This window comes from Lipotes vexillifer, unplaced genomic scaffold (genome assembly GCF_000442215.2).
Source record: "Lipotes vexillifer unplaced genomic scaffold, Lipotes_vexillifer_v1.1 scaffold201, whole genome shotgun sequence".
Classification (NCBI taxonomy): domain Eukaryota; kingdom Metazoa; phylum Chordata; class Mammalia; order Artiodactyla; family Lipotidae; genus Lipotes; species Lipotes vexillifer.
In genome coordinates, this window is record NW_006788159.1 from 87787 (window position 1) to 109127 (window position 21341).

General features: G+C 34.9%; 1 protein-coding gene across 1 annotated transcript in view; it reads right to left on the reverse strand.

The window, feature by feature from the left end:
* THEMIS (thymocyte selection associated) overlaps positions 1–21341 on the reverse strand; it is a gene marked incomplete at its 3' end in the record, with an annotated part of 146539 nt that overhangs the window by 74100 nt on the left and 51098 nt on the right. Inside the window, exons 3-4 of the mRNA XM_007461253.1 lie at positions 15224–15682; positions 9–805 (exon numbers count right to left, since the gene is read on the reverse strand). Of these exons, the coding sequence (XP_007461315.1) occupies positions 9–805; positions 15224–15682 (1256 nt within the window). The remainder of the gene's footprint in view (positions 1–8; positions 806–15223; positions 15683–21341) is intronic.

Here is a 21341-nt window from a genome sequence, read left to right on the forward strand (position 1 = left end):
GGAATTTCCCAGCACTCCTTGGGGTTGGCAAAGTCACTTATGAGTAGATAAGAGTCTGTGATAGCTTCCTCCAGCCGTAGTCCTGGTGTAGCAGCCAAAATGTCTTCTTCAGTGAAAAGATCTCTCACAGAAACCTTCACATTGAAGGGCAAGTGGAACTGTGCACAGAGCTCAGAAATCTGGTACTGCTTCTTGTCATGAATCACCTCTACAAAACCTCCTTCCATGTACAAAGGGAGCAGTGCTGCCTCATAGGATTTTTTGAGGATTTTTTCACAAGCCAGAACGTTCACCACTTTTTTGATCCCTTCACAGAGGACTTCCGTCGTCTGTGAGTGTTGCACTAGAAACTGGTCCCCGGCAGATACAGATGACAGCTCGTCATGGGGGGAATGAAAGGCTTTGGTGGCCACCACGTGGAGAGGCTCCTTTTCACTCTTTGCTATCTCAAGGTCATACGGGGTTGGGAACTCCCGAGGTCGTCGCTTGAATTTGCCTTTATAGCTAGGGGGGATCAAGAAGTGTCTTTTAGGAAAATTGCTTCTAATTTCCGAAGCTAAGATCCTTGATGCCTGGCACTTTTTGTGGATCACAATGGTTTTCCCAGGTTGTAAAACGTTTCTGGGTAGCTGGTTTCCTTGGGGCGCTTCTATGACTTCAGCCACTATGGGGAACTCTTTACTGGTCATTTCAAAAAGATCTTGTGTAGATAACAGCTGAAGAAACCAGTTGGAATCATAACTGTCTGTAATGTCTTTGACTTCAACATCTAAACTGGGGAGGATACGGACTATATCCTTTCTAACTGGAAAACAAAAAAACAAAAAGACATTTTGTGTATCAAAATGCTGCTCTGAAGTAGTATTAAAATCACTCCAGAGGTACCATAAATAAATTTCATTAAAAAAATCTCAGATGCTCATGATGTAACATTTCTTATGTAGGACTTTCCTTTTTTAAATTTAAAAATGAAATAGATGATAAATAAAAACAATACCCATAAATCTGCCTACTTTTAGACATAGACATTAACCAGTATCTTGGAGCCCTACAAACCTCACCAAAATCACATCCTCCTCACTGCAACCTAAGAGTAATCATTCTCCTGATTTTGGTGTTAACCATTCCCTTGCTTTTCTTTGTAGTTTTATCACACATAACATACATGAATATTATGTGCACGTGTTTAAATGTATATGTGTGTGTTTTTCCAGAAAATTTATTATATCATTTTAGGTCATGCTTTTGAGGTCCAGATATTGTACACAAAATTATCTTAGAAGAAAGTTTGGGTACTCCAAGTAAGACTCTTCCTGAATAAGGCCCAAGACACATTCTATATACAAATTCTATCCTGTGGGATATAACCGTATTGCCAAATCTTGGGATATAAAGTACTCAAGATTAATATATGGAAATGGATATCAAAATGCAGTCTTTTTCCAATGAGAAAACTATTTCTTTCTCTGCTGGTGCTATATTAACATCTAGTTAGAAAAGGAGTGGCATAGGATGGGTTACAGTCAAAGGAGCCACTCAGGAACCCTAGATTTGCTGGTAGAGTGCTTACCAATGTATCCTCTGCCTAATGTGTCCCTGGGGACTAATGAATCTCTGTATTCTTTCCAAGAGCCCACTGTCTCAGAAGTCTTTCTTTGAGACTACAGAGACACTTAAAATATTGTCCTGAAATCCTCTGCTCTCCATATACTGTCCCACATAGTATCCTTATAAATGGTCTTGCATTAAAAAATAAAGTTATATGTTAATATCAACAGGATTTTATAATGGTTTATATTTTCTTGACAATTTCCTAACACTTAATGTTATATAGCCTTTTCACAATCTACCATTGTTTCCCAGTACATCTAGCCACCCATCTGTCAATATTCTTTTTTCCCTGTATGTTTTTGAAAATTAATAATTTGGAAGATTTAGAAGACAGAATGTTTCTCTTATAAAACATTGCCTATATTATTACATTTTATATTACTGTTTATGCAGCCTCTGAAAACTATAATTTGTGTCATATTACTTGCACATGCTGTGTAACAGAGTTCCTAAAAACACAGTATGAAATTGCATTATTTTATTTTCTTGAACATAAAATAGAGAAAAGAAGAAAACCGATGGTTGCCTATAGGCTGAAGTTCAATAAAAATTATAAAGATTCTCCATTAAAAAAAGAACGGGGGGGGGAACGCTAAAAAAAAACCTTTACCAGTTCATTTTATAAAGTTTAGCAAACCCAAACCTTTGAGATTGTTGCCACAGGTTTCCCTGAACCTCAAGGTAATTTTAGAAACTTTAAAATCACACTTATTTGAATCAAAATGAACTGTGTTTAAGAATTGTAGAGCTAGGACTAGGTGGGTTCATAGACTCAGGTCATTTCTCAAGTTGAGGGAACAACTTGACACTGGTAGAATAGATGCCATTAAGGACTTTCTGAGGGCTTTAAATTGACCATAGGGACCCTAATGCAAGCTAGATCCCAGTCTGTATTTGGGCAAAATGGGTACGGTGAGGAAAGAACTGTCTTAATAACTTAGGACAACTTTATTGCCAGAGAAAGCCTCCGGGCCAGGCTATCTAACTTCTGTTAAATTTTTATGTACACAGTTCCTGATCTATCTTCAGTACTCCTGTACCAAGTTCACCGAAGATGTGCTAGCCTATCTCATCCTACTTGATATATCAGCAGCATTTGACAAAGTAGATTAGACTCCTTGCTAGAGTCACCTCACTTATTTCCTTCTTAACTTCTAATTGTTCTCGACACGTTTTCTGGTTTCTTCTCCTCTACATTCCCCCCACTCTCCCCGCCCCACACACACCTTTTAATGTTTCCTCGTTCTCCTTTCTCTGTCCACACTCACACCCACATGATCTTACACCGTCTCATGTTTTTAAGTACCATCTGTATGCTGATGATTCCCCAACATGTATCTCTAGCTAAATAATTCTCCTGCACTCCAAATACCTATCTGAGATCTCCACTTGGCTATCTAATAGACATCTCAAAGTTAATATGCTTAAACTGAAATTCTGATCTTCCCAACCCAAACCTAATCTATCTGTTGCTCATTCTCCTTGTTTGGTGCAGAAATCTGAGACATCCATAGCTTCTCTCTCTTTTTTCCTAACACTCAACATCCATTACCTCAGAACTACTCTGATCTAAGCTACATTATTTCTTGCCTGGTTTATTACAGTGGCTTCCTAAACAGTCTTCTTACAGTCAAATCTTTCTACGGAAGCCAGACAGTCTTTTTAAATGTTAAATTGATCATATCTTTCTCCTGTTCATAGCCCCACAGTGGCAGTCCTTTTCACTTCAGTAAAAGTGAAAGCCCTTACTGAGGTCCTAGGTACCACGTTGATCTCATCTGCCACTGGGTTGCCTCATTCTAATTTACTGCTCCCTCCATGACCTCCTTGTTGTTAATCAGGTTTTCAAAAAGCCTGTTTCGGGCTTCCCTGGTGGCGCAGTGGTTCAGAGTCCACCTGCTGATACAGGGGACACAAGTTCGTGCCCTGGTCCGGGAAGATCCTGCATGCCGCGGAGCGGCTGGGCCTGTGAGCCATGGCCGCTGAGCCTGCGCATCCGGAGCCTGTGCTCCGCAACGGGAGAGGCCACAACAGTGAGAGGCCTGCGGACCTACAAAAAAAAAAAAAAAAAAAAAAAAAATCTTCCAACAAACAAAAGTCCAGGACCAGATGGCTTCACAGGTGAATTCTATCAAACATTTAGAGAAGAGCTAACACTCATCCTTCTCAAACTCTTCTAAAAAATTGAAGAGGAAGGAACATTCCCAAACTCATTCTATGAAGCCACCATCACCCTGATACCAAAGCCAGACAAAGGTACTACAAAAAAACAAAACTACAGACCAATATCACTGATGAATATAGATACAAAACTCCTCAACAAAATACTAGCAAACAGAATCGAACGACACATTAAAAGGATCATACACCATAATCAAGTGGGATTTATCCCAGGGATGCAATGATTTTTCAATATACATAAATCAATCAATGTGATAAACCATATTGACAAATTGAAGTATAAAAGCCATATGATCATCTCAATAGATGCAGAAAAAGCTTTTGACAAAATTCAACACCCATTTATGATAAAAACTCTCCAGAAAGTGGGCATAGAGGGAACCTACTCAACATAATGAAGCCCATATATGACAAACCCACAGCAAACATCATTCTCAATGGTGAAAAGCTGAAAGCATTTCCACTAAGATCAGGAACAAAACAAGGTTGTCCACTTTCACCACTATTATTCAGTGTAGTATTGGAAGTCCTAGCCACGGCAATTAGAGAAGAAAAATAAATAAAAGGAATCCAAATTGGAAAAGAAGAAGGAAAACTGTCACTCTTTGCAGATGACATGATACTATACATGGAGAATCCTAAAGATGCCACCAGAAAACTACTAGAGCTAATCAATGAATTTGGTAAAGTTGCAGGATACAAAATTAATGCACAGAAATCTCTTGCATCCCTATATACTAATGATGAAAAATCTGAAAGAGAAATTAAGGAAACACTCACATTTACCATTGCAACAAAAAGAATAAAATACCGAGGAATAAACCTACCTAGGGAGACAAAAGACCTGTATGCAGAAAACTATAAGACACTGATGAAAGAAATTAAAGATGATGGAAAGAGATGGAGAGATATACCATGTTCTCAGATTGGAAGAATCAATATTGTGAAAATGACTCTACTACCCAAAGCAATCTACAGATTCAATGCAATCCCTATCAAATTACCAATGGCATTGTTTATGCAACTGGAACAAAAAATCTTAAAATTTGTATGGAGACACAAAAGACCCCGAATAGTCACAGGAGTCTTGAGGGAAAAAAACGGAGCTGGAGGAATCAGACTCCCTGACTTCAGACTATACTACAAAGCTACAGTAATCAAGATAATATGGTACTGGCACAAAAACAGAAACATAGATCAATGGAACAAGATAGAAAGCCCAGAGATAAACCCATGCACCTACGGTCAACTAATCTATGACAAAGGAGGCAAGGATATACAATGGAGAAAAGACAGTCTCTTCAATAAGTGTTTCTGGGAAAACTGGACAGCTATATGTAAAAGAATGGAATTAGAACACTCCCTAACACCATACACAAAAATAAACTCAAAATGGATTAGAGACCTAAATGTAAGACCAGACACTATAAAACTCTTAGAGGAAAACATAGGAAAAACACTCTTTGACATAAATCACAGCAAGATCTTTTTTGATCCACCTCCTAGAGTAATGGAAATAAAAACAAAAATAAACAAATGGGACCTGATGAAACTTCAAAGCTTTTGCACAGCAAAGGAAACCATAAACAAGACGAAAAGATAACCCTCAGAATGGAAGAAAATATTTGCAAACGAATCAACAGACAAAGGATTAATCTCCAAAATATATAAACAGCTCATGCAGCTCAATATTAAAAAAAAAACAACCCAATCCAAAAGTGGGCAGAAGACCTAAATAGACATTTCTCCAAAGACACACAGATGGCCAAGAAGCAGATGAAAAGCTGCTCAACATCACTAACTATTAGAGAAATGCAAATCAAAACTACAATGAGGTATCACCTCACACCAGTTCGAATGAGCATCATCAGAAAATCTACAAACAACAAATGCTGGAGTGGGTGTGGAGAAAAGGGAACCCTCTTGCACTGTTGGTGGGAATGTAAATTGATACAGCCACTATGGAGAAAAGTATGGAGGTTCCTTAAAAAACTAAAAATAGAATTACTATATGATCCAGCAATCCCACTACTGGGCATATACCCTGAGAAAACCATAATTCAGAAACACATATACACCCCAATGTTCACTGCAGCACTCTTTACAATAGCCAGGTCATGGAAGCAACCTAAATGCCCACTGACAGACAAATGGATAAAGAAGATGTACTATATATATACAATGGAATATTACTCAGCCATAAAGAGGAATGAAATTGGGTCACTTGTTGAGACGTGGCTGGATCTAGAGACTGTCATAGAGAGTGAAGTAAGTCAGAAAGAGAAGAACAAATATCGTATATTAACGCATATATGTGGAACCTAGAAAAGTGGTACAGATGAACCGGTCTGCAGAGCAGAAATTGAGATACAGATGTAGAGAACAAACGAATGGACCCCAAGGGGGAAAAGCAGCAGGGGGATGGTGGTGGTGGTGTGATGAATTGGGAGATTGGGGTTGACATGTATACACTGATGTGTATAAAACTGATGACTAATAAGGACCTGCTGTATAAAAAAATAAATAAAATAAATTTTTCAAAAATTAAAAAAAAGTTACCTAGAATTTGGAAATGCCATACTTAAGTTTTCAAACTGAAACAGGCTTAATTAATTTTTATGGCAAATTTCATTATATCTAAGTATGTGTCTAAAAGAAAGATAAATCAACATTTTTTGTTTTGGTTTTCTTATAAAGAAGTTAATTATATAAAAATATTTTTTAAAAATAAGAGGGGAGAGAAAACATTACAATCTTTATCAGCTTTAGACTACCACTGCTTACATTTTGGTAAATCCAGTGTGTGTGTGTGTGTGTGTGTGTGTGTGTGTGTGTGTGTATTATACATTTTTAAACAAGCATTTTTATCTTACAAGTAACCCTCCCTCCCACCACCAGAAATGAAAATGGTTATAGAAAATGAGCTAAATTAGAAAATTTCCCAAAAAAGTTATCTTGACTTCAAACTGATAAAGAGATAAGAAGACAGCAACTAGGAGCATGAGAGACATTCCTGATGGTGTTTATTACAAGTTTTTCAGTTTCAAACTAATCTAAAGTAAAAGCAATATATATTCATGCAACCTTAGTTTACACTTCCCAAATTTTCTTCCTGGGTAAACGTGAATTGTTCTGGCTTGGGTAAGTTTTCTGTTTTTCCAAAGGGAGCTCTTGTGAAAAAAATTTCCATTCCATCTTCTCTAGAAAGGTAGCATTGGTTTCTTCTCTCTGCTTCTGAGTCATTTCATTAAACATTGTCTTTCTGCCTATTCTTTCAGGGAAAATCCCGGTACAGTTAGGGCTAATGTTAATCATAATGTGATGCTTTTCTGCATTTCCCACTGCAACAACTCTTTTAGCCAAGTGTGAATTTGGGGGACCCCACTAAAAATTATCTTTAAAGAGAAAATAAAGGTATACATTTAAGCTTGGTTAATGTTAGGCAATGCATGTTTCCTTGAAGAGCTAATACTCAAATCTGGAATACTCTTTGTCTCAACTCAGCATTCAAGGACCTATCCTTTGCAATTAGGCCTCAATTAGCAGTACATGGTAGGAAATCTACTGAGACAATCTTATTCAAGTCTTGAAGCAAGATGGTTGTTTTTACATTTATTTTTTAACAAATTTTCTAAATTCTAGCCTGCAGTTTTTCTCAATTTCTAGTTTCTCCTATATTATTATTATTAAACAATTCATGTATTTTTTGCAAATTTTCACTTTTTAAGTTTGATTTTTTAATTTACTTTCCAAGACTATAGTTATTTTTCTCTAAAGTGCTTTCATAAATTTTGTCTCCAGCTCTCATTTATTCTGTGAATTGTGTTGTTTACATTTTTGCATCACATCATACTCTTCATTATACAATGATTATTCGATGCACTAATAATTTCTGAACTTGCCTCATTCTAGACTTTTAAAGTAAAATTTGCTTTATAGTTCATCTATTTGGTCTCAATTTTCTTTAAAAATATTCTGTGAATTAATTTTTTTCCATTTATTCAGTTTCATTTCAACTTGAGAGGCTATACAGTGAATTTCCATTTTGTTGGGTGGTCCTCCTCTGGTTCTACCTCTGTTTGTATTTATAAATAAAGTTCCTTTTGGATCACTCTCCAACATTTGTAGCAGAAAAAAAAATCATCAGGACTTTCCTTGAACAACCTTGCATTTGATATGGCTTTATTTGTAACACTACTCTGTCTTTTAGATTTTCATTTAGTTTATAAAAGCTAAGAAAAGTGAAGAGCCATTTTCTTATACTGAATGATACAATTAACATGTTTTCTTCATTGATGTGTCAACTTGACTGGCCTGTTGTAGCCAGCTATTTAATCAAACACTGATCTAGGGGTTGCCGTGAAGGTATTTTGTAGACGTGGTTACCATCCAAATAACCTGACTTTAAGTAAAGGATGTTATCCTCAATATGTGGATAAGCCTCATCCAATCAGCTGAAGGTCTAAAGAGCAAAAACAGAAGTGTCCCAGAGAAGAAGAAATTCTGCCTCAAGACTGCAGCATAAACTTCTGCCTGAGTTTCCAGCTTGTCAGCCTGTCCTATAGATGTAGAACTTATTAGCCCCCATAATTACATTAGCCAAGACCTTAAAATTAATTAAATAACTAATTAATATATAATCATGTATAGATAATATAATACAATTATATATAATATCAATTTATATAATATTATATACTTTTTCTCTGGAGAACCCTGAATGATCAAACGTTAATTATTGGTAGTTTAAGAATAAATAAATAAATAAATAAAAATATATATGTATATACATATATATACACACATATATAGTAAAAACTGTACTTTGCTTGCTGTTTGATGTTTTTATTAGCAGTAATATTTCTGCCTAAAGGAAGAAAATGAAATGGAAGCTGGCTAGAGCATCCACGGGTTCTAAAGATCATGTTATGTCACAGTACTTTCAGGGAAACATTAGGAAAAACATCACTAATAAAAATTGAACCTGTTATATAAATATAAGTGATATCAACTTTGGTGCCAAAAAGTGAATATTCATTCTCCTTAGCTATTAAGTTCATAAATATGTCATTGTAACAAATCAAATCTGGATATGGTGGGTGAGAAAACCTTCTTGATACCTAAATAGGAACTTTGTACTGTACAACATATATAGACAGAAGCAATTATTTTAGTTGCTTCATTCATTCATTCATGTATTTAATTTATTGAATAGTGAACATTTACTTTATCTCAAGCATTGAGAAGATAAAAAGAAATACATAAGAAATTGACTCAGATACTTCCATAAATTACTAAAAATTATGTTGCGTTAAAAAGATTAAGTTTATAAATTACACTTATCACTTAGTAATATTAGCAACCAGTCCTTTCAGGGTTATACTAGGTCCAAGAAAAACTCTGGCCTAGGACCAATTTAAGTAAGTAGTGAGGTTTATGGGTAAAATATGTTGCTTTTCAACTCTTTCTTCCCTCAAATTTGCCATAGGGTCAAAAGGAGAAAAAGAAAGAAAAAAGAAAAAGTTTCAATGAATCTAAAAGATGTCTGCAATCCTTAAACTAGATAAAGATTGAACTCAGATGGAAGAACGGTCCGTGATTCAGTAGAATAGAAAAAGGAAAGCCTATGTGCCTAAGGAGTTCGAGTCCAGTGAAAAGTCAGCCTTTTTTGCCCCACACAACTCCCAAAAAGTTTTCGAATTGGAGGCATAAAGTCCCTCTGAAGGTGGAGGAGAAGGTAGAGGACAAAACAAGGGATTATGTGAATGTTTGAAGCATGGTTAAACCCAGGTCTTCAGCTTTAATTTGGGGAAGACAGGTGACAACCCCTCCCACCTCTCTCTCTGCAGGAAACAGTACAGGGTCATAGAATCTGCAAAGTAGGCATAGGTGAGCAGGGGAGAAGCATGGAACTGAAAGCAAAGAAGGGAACTCTAAATCTATGGGGGAACAGTGAAAGCCTCAGCAACTTCTCCACTCAGTTACAAGAGTTTCATAACCCCCAGGAGGTATCAAGAAGATTCTTTTCAGATGAAATTGAACAAGTTCTGGAGGAAAGACTCACAGGATCTGAATTTGGGGAATTCTCCAATGAAAAAGCCAACAAAATGAAACCTAAAATTCATAAAACAAAGAGCTTGTATATCAATAGTGCCTCACTTGTAAATTAAATTAAAAATGTGTCTAACATGTAAATATGAACAAATGGGAAATAATCACCAAGAATTTGAGGAAAACATTTAACAAGAATGACAGACTAAAACTTTAAAAAAGGCCAAAAGAGGCAGATAAAATGCAAGGAACAGCAGAAAACTTTAAGAAATAGTAGTATATTCTCAGAGAGATAAGATATTGAGTCCTTAAAACAAGAACATGTTAACAGTTCAAAAATGATATAAGAAATAACTCTTAGAAATTAAAAATATGATAGCTGAAATTAAAAATTCATTAAAACAGTTGGAAATGTAGTTAAGAAATTTTCCCTGAAGGTAAACCAAAGACAAAGAGACATAAAATAAAGAAAATAGTTCTACATTAGTATGGGAGCTTCAACATGAGATTAGAAGTTACAGAAGGAGAGAAGAGAAAAAACAGTTGAAAGGCAATTATCAAAGAATTTATCCTAGAAATGAAGGACCTGAATTTCCAACCTGACAACTTTCCTCACAATGAAAGAACAGACCCACCACAAAGCACATTACTGTGAAACTTCTGAATACCATGTAATCTCTCAAAGGCAATATTGGAAACAATAAGTTATTTGAGTCCAGAAATTGCTAGTAAACACAGAAGCAAGTCAAAGAGTAACCACCAGGATGGTGTTAAATCGAAGTCCCAGGACAACACTGTAATGGACTAAATGTTTGTGTCCCCTAATATTCATATGTTGAAACTCAACTTCATAATGTGAGGGGGTCAGGAGGTGGCATCTTTGGGAGGGGATTAGAATTAGATGAGGTCATGAGGATGGAGCCCTCATCAATGAGATCAGAGGCCTTATAAAAGTCACCAGAGGCTTTGCTTCCCCTCTCTGCTCTCTGTGTAAGGATACTGTAAGGATAAGGATACCGTAAGTCCGCAATCTGCAACCTGGAAGAGTTTCCTCACCAGAATTCCACAGTGCTGGCACCCTAATCTCAGACTTCCAGCCTCTAGAACTGTAAGAAATAAATTTCTGTTGCTTATAAGCCACCCAGTTTATTGTATTTTTATAATAGTATCCCAAGCTAAGACAAGCACCTATGTATTAGTTCTAGAGAGCCACAAATACAGACTGGAGCATGAGGTTGGATGGTTCCAGGAGGAATACTTCAGGATAAAAAAAATAACAGAAGAGGTAGATCTCCTGACAGTTTGGGCTCTGGAAAATTGCAATGAATGTCTTTTTTTGTTTTCTTTTACATAGATGTTGGAAAATACTTCAAGACTTAGGAGAGGATTGAAGAAAACTAAGAAATGAAATAGTAAGGTCATTATTACAGAAAAATAAAGCCATACAGAAATGGAATTATGGTCATTATCTACCACTTGATTCAGCAATGAACTGTCACAATAATGAAACTGCAAATGCTTAACCATAACTTATCATATACTGAGAGAATGGGGAAAGGGAAGAGGAAGTAGGAATATAAGACCATTAAATCTTCATCACCACACATGGAAGTCAGTAGTTACTGTCTAAAACTGATCACTTGAAAAATAGCAATATCCATAAATTATTGGAAATGTGAATGGAAATACAAGAAAGTAGGAGCAAAATATTTAAAGGAGTTACCTCAGAGTAGCAGAATGTGGGGAAAATTTGGGAATGGTCAAGGGCACAAGGTTTGTTGGTAACTTTGTCTTTTTACTAATATTTGACACTTGACTTTGATAAAAATGGAAATTATGTTTGAAAATACATGAGAGAAAGACAAAGTCTCAGAATACTAAAAGATCAATGTATTTTTTTCTTCTATTCATTTGTCACCTATTATACAATATTCAGATACTGCCTTTCTGATATCACCATTCTGTTCGTGTGATTTCAGCCCTCTGTTTATAAATGAATTATGTCATATACTTGAGCAGAAACTTTTTCCCAAATTTGAAGGGCATTAAGTTTTTCTCCTAAAGCAAAACGCAACTTTCCAACTCTTAAAATTTCCACAAGTAAAGAACTACTTATCAGTCAATACACCAAAACATAACTCCATTAAAAAGTTTTAAAATCAAGATTTTTTTGAAGCCGCTTTAAACGGCTGTCTCCATTTTTCATTTGCAAATATTATGCATTCCATTTGTTACACTAATATGAATTTTATCTTCCTGTTAAAGGCACAAACAGAGTTTGCTATGACTTATATGAAACCAGTAGTTAGAGGTCTTGGATGGTTATTTATACCACTTTTCCAAAGAGATTTAGTTTTTAAAAAAATCATTAAATGTAGGGTAAGAGTTAGAGGGGTTGGCCTGTGACCAAGAGTTCCCAGGAACAAATATTCCATTTAATCACTTTGTGCTACACTTCTTTTTTATAAAGCCTAAAGTTTCCCATTAGTAACATTAAAAACTAGTACTAGGAGAAGAATATCTTATATTTCCTCTTTTCTCTATTTACTTGCTATGTTCTTTTCCACAAATCAATATTTCATAGCTTCCTATAGTTCTCAGTCTTTTCCATCTTGCTTTCCCCCCTAAGGTTTCTCTAAAATCTCCTACCCCTGACAGACCTATTCTTTTTCTTGTCACTTTAGAAAAGAAGGACTCAAGTCAAGAGGAGTTTGAACTGTGCCTGACACTCAAAGTCACTGGAAAACAACTTATCAGGCAACATGCCCTTGACTTCAAGGCAAGTTTGAATCTTCAATATAAGAATCATGTAAAACAAGACCACAATTGATTAAAAAAGTTTACATTTTATATTTAGAAGAAAAATGCCTATAACAACAATGATTTTTTAAATTTGACTTTTTGTGTTGGACACCCATCTTCTATTTTCAGGAAATATTCTGTAGTCAGTATACATGCAAAGCAGTCTCATACAGTATCTGTCCTGAAATTGCTATACAATGAGAACTAATGTTTAAAATAATCCTTAAGAAATTAAAGGTCCAAAATAATTAAAATCAAAATTCAATTTTAATATCATTAAAGGATGGAAATTGGACTAAAACATTTGGGGAAGGATTTTACTTCATCTAAAGGCTTTCTTCTGGGACCTTAGCTAGCATGAAACCATATTTAAGTCCATCTAAACACTTCTGTTAATATCCCTTGCCCTTCTGTCAATGTTTATATGTATTAAATTGCACCACCATTCAACCAGCAGATCAAGCCAGAAGCCTGGGAATCAGGTTAACTTCTTTCCCCTTCCAATAGACCTTCAGATCTGGCTAGTTGTACTTCTGAAATACCCATTAAGAAGAGCTGCCCCTATCACTATTGTATTAACCCCCCAGTACTCTGCCACAGAACCAGTGGCCTCACTACAATTCTCCCACCTTGTTTCTCCAGCCGAAAAACCATTATTAATTTGCTCTTTGGACAAATGTTAACCCCTTAACATATATTTCAAGATCCTCCATGACTGATTCCACTACCCCATTGCATGTTTTGGTATCTGTCTCAGTCTGCCTTCTCCTCTCTTTTCTCACACCAGGTGCACTGGAACCACAGTCTCTTGCTTACCTGCTTTCCTGCAAGCTGTGTCTGCTTCCTCCAATGTTGACCCCTCTCTCTCAGTCTGCCCATCTCCTATTCACCCTTCAGATCTTAGTTTAAATGTAATTTCCTCAGTGAAGGCCTTCATGATCCCTAACCTAAATTCATTAAATGCTGTAACCATCTTGTTCATGTGCTTAGGTTCTGGGTTCACCTTCATTTGCACCTGCATGATAGGAGATGCCAATGGTTTTAGAAAAATAACAAAATTTAAAATGAGAAAATGCTATCCATTATTTAGGAAAACTCAGTTATCAATTTTGATTGTACATTTTGGGAAAACTGACAAAACACTAATGTGAGGTCTAAAGTTTGTTGCGACTTCAGTTTTTTGTCAACTTAAAAAGACAATCATGCTGTGGCCTCAATTTTTGGTAGTACAAAAAAAAAATCATGACTTGAGTGGAATTCCTTACCTACACCTTTTGCTCAAATGAATTAATTGATTTCTGGTTAAATATATGTATGTAACAAAATTTAACACAGCTCTAAAACCTACTCAAAAGGCACGTCAAGTTTTTCACAATTGCATGTGACCAACAATATTAATAGGAGCAGAGATAAATAGAATTTGAGATATCCAAGGGGTACTCTTTGACCAAACATTTTTACATATTGCTTTTTTTCTCGGGTGTATTACATATAGTATCTTAATAGAACCTTATTTCATTCTCAAAACAACTCCAAGTCATAGACCAAAGGGATATCATCATCCCCTTTGTATAGACGCAGTTTACATGGCTCACCCAAAGCCACCACCTGCTAAGTTATTGACCAGAGTTAGAATCCAGGACTTTTTACTGCAAATACAGAACTCTTTGTTCCATACTTGTTATGCTTATGTGCCATAATCTTAAAAAGTCAAGGTGTTAATTTCTTTAGGATTACAATGCTCTCTCCAGCTATTTCTATTTTAAAATGCAAAAATCTTATGAAGATTACATATTAAAATACACTTATGTGGGAAGAGGGAAAGGGGGAGGATCAGGATAGGGGTATGGGATTAAGTTATAAAAAGTACTATGTATAAGATAGATAAGCAACAAGGATATATTGTCCAGCACAGGGAAATATAGCCATTTTTGTAATAATTCTAAAGGGAGCATAATGTATAAAAATATTGAATCACTATGCTGTATACCTGAAACTAATATAATATTGTAAAACAACTATGTTTCAATAGAATCCTTTTAAACCCACACTTATGTGTGAATTAATTTGTCATATCATTTTCCCTTAAGTCAGAAGGACTCCAAGCTAATAGGAGGATTTATGACCAATGAGGGATGGCTGGAAAAGAAAAAAGGCTCTCACAAAAATAGGAGTAAGGGACACATAAAGAAACTTTATACTCTTACCTCTTTTTTGACCACCTCCATACAAGCAAGCTTCTTTCTAGCCAATTAATTCTCTATCCTAAAAAGTAGCTCTTTTCTCATCCTGTTTAACTGGCAGTGATAAAAATAAATATTTTAACCTGCCTGTACCTGACAATTATAGCATTTTACATTTGGATAGCACCACACAATTTAAAATATTTGCTTACATACATTACTGAATTTGAGTCTTGCAACAAATACATGATTTGCTTATTTACAGATGAGAATCTGACTCTCAGTGGGCTTAATGGGCAAGTCAGGGACAGAGTTCCATTCTTTAGACTAAAGCTTTTCTCTTTCCCAAACCCCACAATCATGTTCATAAAGCATCATTCTCAGGGGATACTTACATTTCATCACACCTTGAATTTCATAAACAGGCTTGAGAATCACAGCACCATAAAAGCCTTTAGGGAATGGATTTGTTAAGTCCCACTTATTTGAAAAGTCTGTAAGTTTCACAGTTCGTGTTCTGTTCTTGGGGATCTTCCATTGGACAATTTCCTTTAGGGTATAAATATGTTCATCATCACACTCATAGAACTCTCCTTCTTGTGACAAAGGCAAAGTAAATGAGTGATTTTGATGATTCCTTAGCACACCACAGTTCACCATTATTTCTCCATTGATCTCTTCGACTGAGTTGAGCATGATTTGCTCACCTTGCTTTATGATGAGATTCTCTAGTTTTATATCCTTCTGATGATAGAAGCAAGGATGCCCCAGTCTACTTGGTCCAATATGGATGGTTCTTGTAATTTCTTCCATAGTGAGGTATGGAGTTTTATCAGCCACAATCTTAAAAAGACCTGAGAACAGAATTCTGTGAATTAGAAAGTTCTCATAAGAAAATCACAGTGAGAGAGTTACAAAACAAGTAAAACGTAGCATTTAAAAGTAATGTACCTTTTTCAAGATTAGAGATATTTGTTTTAATCTTGAATTCTTCTAGGTAAAATCTTAATGTATTTTCTGTAGGTTACTGGATTGTCAGATCCAGACAGGCCACATAGATGGAAAGGGGAAAACAGTGTGAGATAGAAAAGGCCCACTTCTTGGAAATGCAATCTGCATGAGATACTGGCTATTTCCCAACCACATGTGTGATCTTGAGCAAGGCATTTAATCTCTCAAGATCGCATTTTTAATTTTTAAAATGAAAGGATTGGATTAGATCAATATTTCCATATATATTCTCTGGAAACACCAAAATTAAAAGATATTCCAGAAGGAAACTGTTTCATGGTCAAATTAACGATTACAAAGCTATTACCTGGAACTAGACCATGGTGATGGTTGTAACGCATTGTGAATGTATGTAATGACACTAAATTGTACACTTTAAAATGGTAAATTTGATGTTATATGCATTTTACCACAATAAAAAATATCTACATATTTCCAAGTAATTTAAGATTTCTCAGAAACTTTAGATGCACTGTGACTCACAAGAGCGGAATATAACGTGCAGAATTTCCCGAATTTCTTTCATTCTAAAACTCTTGGGGAAACATTCATAAATAAATTACAAAATAGTATGTCACGATATATTAGTGATCCACATAACTCTCCTTGAGAAATGCTAGGTTAGGTAGTTGTTCTGGATTGAATACTCTTGATTATATATCATTCATTCTTCTCATTACTTTTCTAATTTTGCCATGGTTTCACTATTTCAAATTTTTTCCTCTAATACTATTGGGATAGTCACTGACACAATGAATTTTTGTTCTTTAAGACACAGCTTTTTATGCTTGCATGTTTAAGTTTCATTCTTCTCTTTGAATTATTTTGCTTTTATTTTATAAGCACATGTGTTTTATAGCACTTTCAGAAATTTATTTATTGAATAAATTTTAATAAATTCCAGAGAAAATAAGAACAAAGGAAAAATTAGGTAATTGCTTTGTTAACCTCAAAGTAAATTAAGACAATTATTATATAATAGCATACACTAAGAAGGCAGTGTATAAAGAATCCTACTAGAATGATATAGCTTGTAAAAGTTATTTATTCATTTAGTCAAAAATACAGTCCAATTAAATTTATCTATGTATCAAATTATTATTAACCAGGTTACAATGTCTTTTATGTGTATTTTGGGTTATGGTACAAAGATTTATGATGTTATTTTTTAGTCGATCTTTGCTCAAATGAAAAAAAAATACAGGATTTTGTTTACTTTTAAATATAAATGTCCTGAAAAAGTGGGTGATACAATCCTGGCAAAGACTGAGGAAGGTAGCATGTGCAATCTGTCCTGAAAACCTTTATAAATTGAATAGTGTTCATTCCCTGCATGGTGTGCTTGAAGACAGTAAGGCAAAGAAACATTTACTTTGAAGGAACTTCTTATTTTATTATGTCTTGTATCAGGGAAAATCCAATAAAATAGTACTCTCGAATTCTCCACAGTAACTGAATTTGTGTGTGTGTGTGCACGTGCCCATGTGCAAGTGCATGCACATGTTTAATCTCATTTGTTTCCATGTGAAGATTTATTTCTAAGAGTCCACAGTCATCATCAGGGTATAAAAAATTCAGCAGTTTTTGTGAAATAAGTTTAAATAATAGCTACCTAGAATCTCATAAGCGTAGAGAAACATGGTTTCATTTCTATCCTTGCTATATTGATGACATAAGTCACAGAAGAGTTAAGTCAGCATCTTCTTTCCTGGGGAATTGTGTTCACCTAAGGTAATAACAGACCCAAAATGTTATGAAGTAGAAAAAGCCTGAAACCCTAAGGGCCACTATTATTTCAAGTTAATCACACACTTCAGAGCTGTCTTGTTGGATGTCTCTATTGCAAGAAAAATCTATCTAAGAAATCTGTGTGTTTTCCCTTATGAGATGATTAAGGACACAGTTTAGCATGCTAAGTGGCAGAGTACAGGAAAAATATTTTATTAACTTATTTCTTTATATGTTATTGCAGCCAGTCCAAAAAGTCCCTTCTTACAAACAGCCACTCGATACCATACAAAGTAGGGCAAGTATATACAGCTATATATGTATATATACATATATATGTGAATGATGTCACATTGGAACTTTAATTTCAGAATAAACTATAGCACCATAGATATGATCAGCTTTAAATTCAACCAACTGTTTTCCTCCAGCTTTTTCTCAAAGAGTGTAATAATAGTTTTATACTAGAGAAAATATAATTTGTTATTTTTTCAAAACACAAAACAAAACATATTTCAGGAGCTGAGTGATCATTAGAGAGATAATAAAATAAGCCAATATGTAATCCTCACAATGTAAGTTAAAAAGCAGAAAGAAAATAGATTTCTATCTCCAAATTTGATTGTCACCTATTAAAATGGATATTAGTGTTATTTTTACCTAGGAGAAATTGTTCATAAGGAGTATGTTACTTGAGAAACAAAAATTATAAGGAAATGCAATTAGTTGATCTGTTGAAAAATAGTCAATAAGTAAATTTAGTGTTTAAGATCTTGTCCCTGAATCTCAGGCTTTTGGGGAGTTTATATTTTTATCCAATTCTTAATGATCTGCAATCATTATTATTAATAGTAAGAGTAACAACTGAAATTTGCTTAAAAAGTTACAAACTTGAATAATTTTCTTCATATGCATCATTTATATTCTTTCAAGAACAGTAAAACAAATATTATTACTGGGGGATATAAAAACGGTCACGATTTTCATAGTCGTGGCTATGGAATCTCAAGCCAGACCTTTTAAATCCAAATCTCATAATCTTACCTCCACATCAGGCCACCTCCCTGTCACACAAATGACTTACAAGGACATTTCCGATGAGAACATGTTTATTCCAGTTCACAAGATATGTATGTGGGTCTCACAGGTTGGCCCTCCCTTTGCATTGGTCAGCCTTTCCAGACCCTCCAGTATGAGAAGAGCAAAAATAGCTTCCTGGTTCAGAGTGAAGAATTTACACTCATCAGATTTTTTTTCTACTTTTTTCTCTATCTCATCAATTCTCACACAAATGGGAGTAATTTAAAAAATTAAAATTTCCACCTGTGTATCACAATATTATTTATATACATAAGATCATTGTGTATGATGTTATGTGTGAAAAGAGTTCACAATCTTTTTTCTTTGTCTAATCTCTAGCTTGCTTTCACAGTTCAAACCAAATGTATTCCCTCTATCTCTGAGATAAGGAATCTTAGAGTGAACTTTATGTACTAATTCTCATCTTCCTCTCATATTATCAACATTAGGATTATTAAAATATTAGCAGCTTAGAATGTGCTGGAAATTTACATCTCTGATAGAATTCAATTTTCCAAATTACAATACGAGGTAGCTAGAAATAAAAAACAAACACTTCACAAATAACCACAGGAAAGTTTGAAGAGATACCATAAATTCTCTATCATCACACAGCTCATAAGATACAAGTAGGATTTTGTGTCTCTAAAGCTCAAGGGCTTAATCATATGGTTACATATTTAAGCCTTTCATTATTATTGTAAATCGTAAATTGTTTGTCCAGCCTTTCACCTTCCTTTTGGGTGCAGAAATTCTTAGAACTTTTTAAAACGAGCAACGTAAGAAAGTGAACTTCACTGATATTTGACATTGATTGGCACTAGTCTCATCTCCTCACACATCAGATGGCCACGTGCCTGGAGGTACAGGCATGCAGGAGGCCTGGGAACTGCACAAGCTGAAGGGGTTGACAGCGCTGTCCACAAGATCATGTTCTTTGAGTGTGCTGCAGACCACCTGGCCATACGTAAGTGGGTTTCCAGAATACATTATCACAGTTTTTAAATAAAGTAAATCTCACAAAATGGATAAATGGCTTCACACATTTCTTGCAAAGAAATCATGTACTGAAAATAAAACTAATATAAACACAAGTGAACAAAAAAAAGGACGAAGTCGACATTTCTACTATCACTCAATCTCTTCTTTAGCCATATTATGAAATAAAACAATGACACTCTCGTCTAATAAAATATGAAGAGTGGCTGAAACTTCTTTAACACTTTAAAGTTATCAACATGTGGATTCATATCCACTATCATCATAAAGAAATTTGCCTTTGAGATACAGATTAACAACACATCAAATATACATGCATATATATGCATAGCTGCCATAATTTTAAATAAATACATATATATTTGAGATACTGCTCAAAAATTTCTAATGGACTGAGCTATGTGAAGGAGAAGATTTAGAGACAAATCAGACTGCTACATATTTTTGATCATGTGTCTTGTCTCTCTGCCAATAAAGCAAAGTGTGTTTCACTTATTTTTGTGAGTGTATGCCTCTGCCTCTTTAAAATGGCACTTCGTCCTGCAATCAAGTTCCTAAGCATCCTTGTTATTTTATACTTGCCTATACAGGTTTCTCATTCCACATTTTCCTATTATTCTGTTACATTTCCAAGACAATTCTTAGGTCAGCACATCCTACAAAAACTATCTTCTTCAAGACTATCCCAAATCTGGTATTTTGACTAGAATCTTAGCTCAAGCATCTCTATTTAACTTCAGATTAAAACGAGATGCATGAAATACCCTATCAAAGCAAAAAACTCAAAATTCTTGAGCAAAGTAATGAAACATATAATAATAATAATGTCCAAACTGTGAGAAAATTCTCCAGATTTCTGAGATTACTGAAAATCATCAACTAATGAGTGATTCAAACAATCTTGACAGAAGTCTCCAAGAGCAGAAACAAGGAATGTGAGGAAAGTCAAATTCATAAGAAAATTTTGTGTAGTAATTTAATGGAGTATTTAGGAGGGGGAGAAGACATATCTAAGATGGTGACCAAGTTTGTTAAGTGTTAGATGCTAAGTGTGGCTGTAGAATTCCTATGTGTGAATGTCTTTACATGTATAATGAAATCAGAATGATCTATAATAGCTATTAACAATTTTTAATAGTTCTTTTACCTGGCGATAGAAAGAATAAATCATAAAATCTTTTGATTCATTTTTACCTCGATGGTTCAACCACTGCATGAAAAAAAACTTTATTTTCCCAGTAAAGCCTTGAAAGGAGCGATAGGCAATATCTAAAACATTTGAGATACTTAACAAATAATTTACATTAATAATGTTAGACTTTGGAATCAAATGATATAATTTGATATCAATGCCTAAATCTCTGTTATAATCATGGCTTTACTATTAAAAGTGCCATACATCCTTGTTCACGTTAAAGCTTTCTCTCTCCTAAGCAGTGAGAATGAGTAATAGACCCAGGATGAGGCGAGAAGATGTCAGAAATTCTTCTTCTCATAAACCTTGGCAAGAGCACAGTTCTCTGGACTCTTACAGTTCTCCAGAGCACTGCCCCTTTTGTTAGGAGAAGACACATAGAGGTATCAGGACTGGAAAGAATGCCCACAGACATTAGGTCCCCCTTTATTAGGAGACCGTCAAAATATCACACATTTACTACTCCTGGCTCTTGCTGACTTTAGGCAATAGAATTTTCA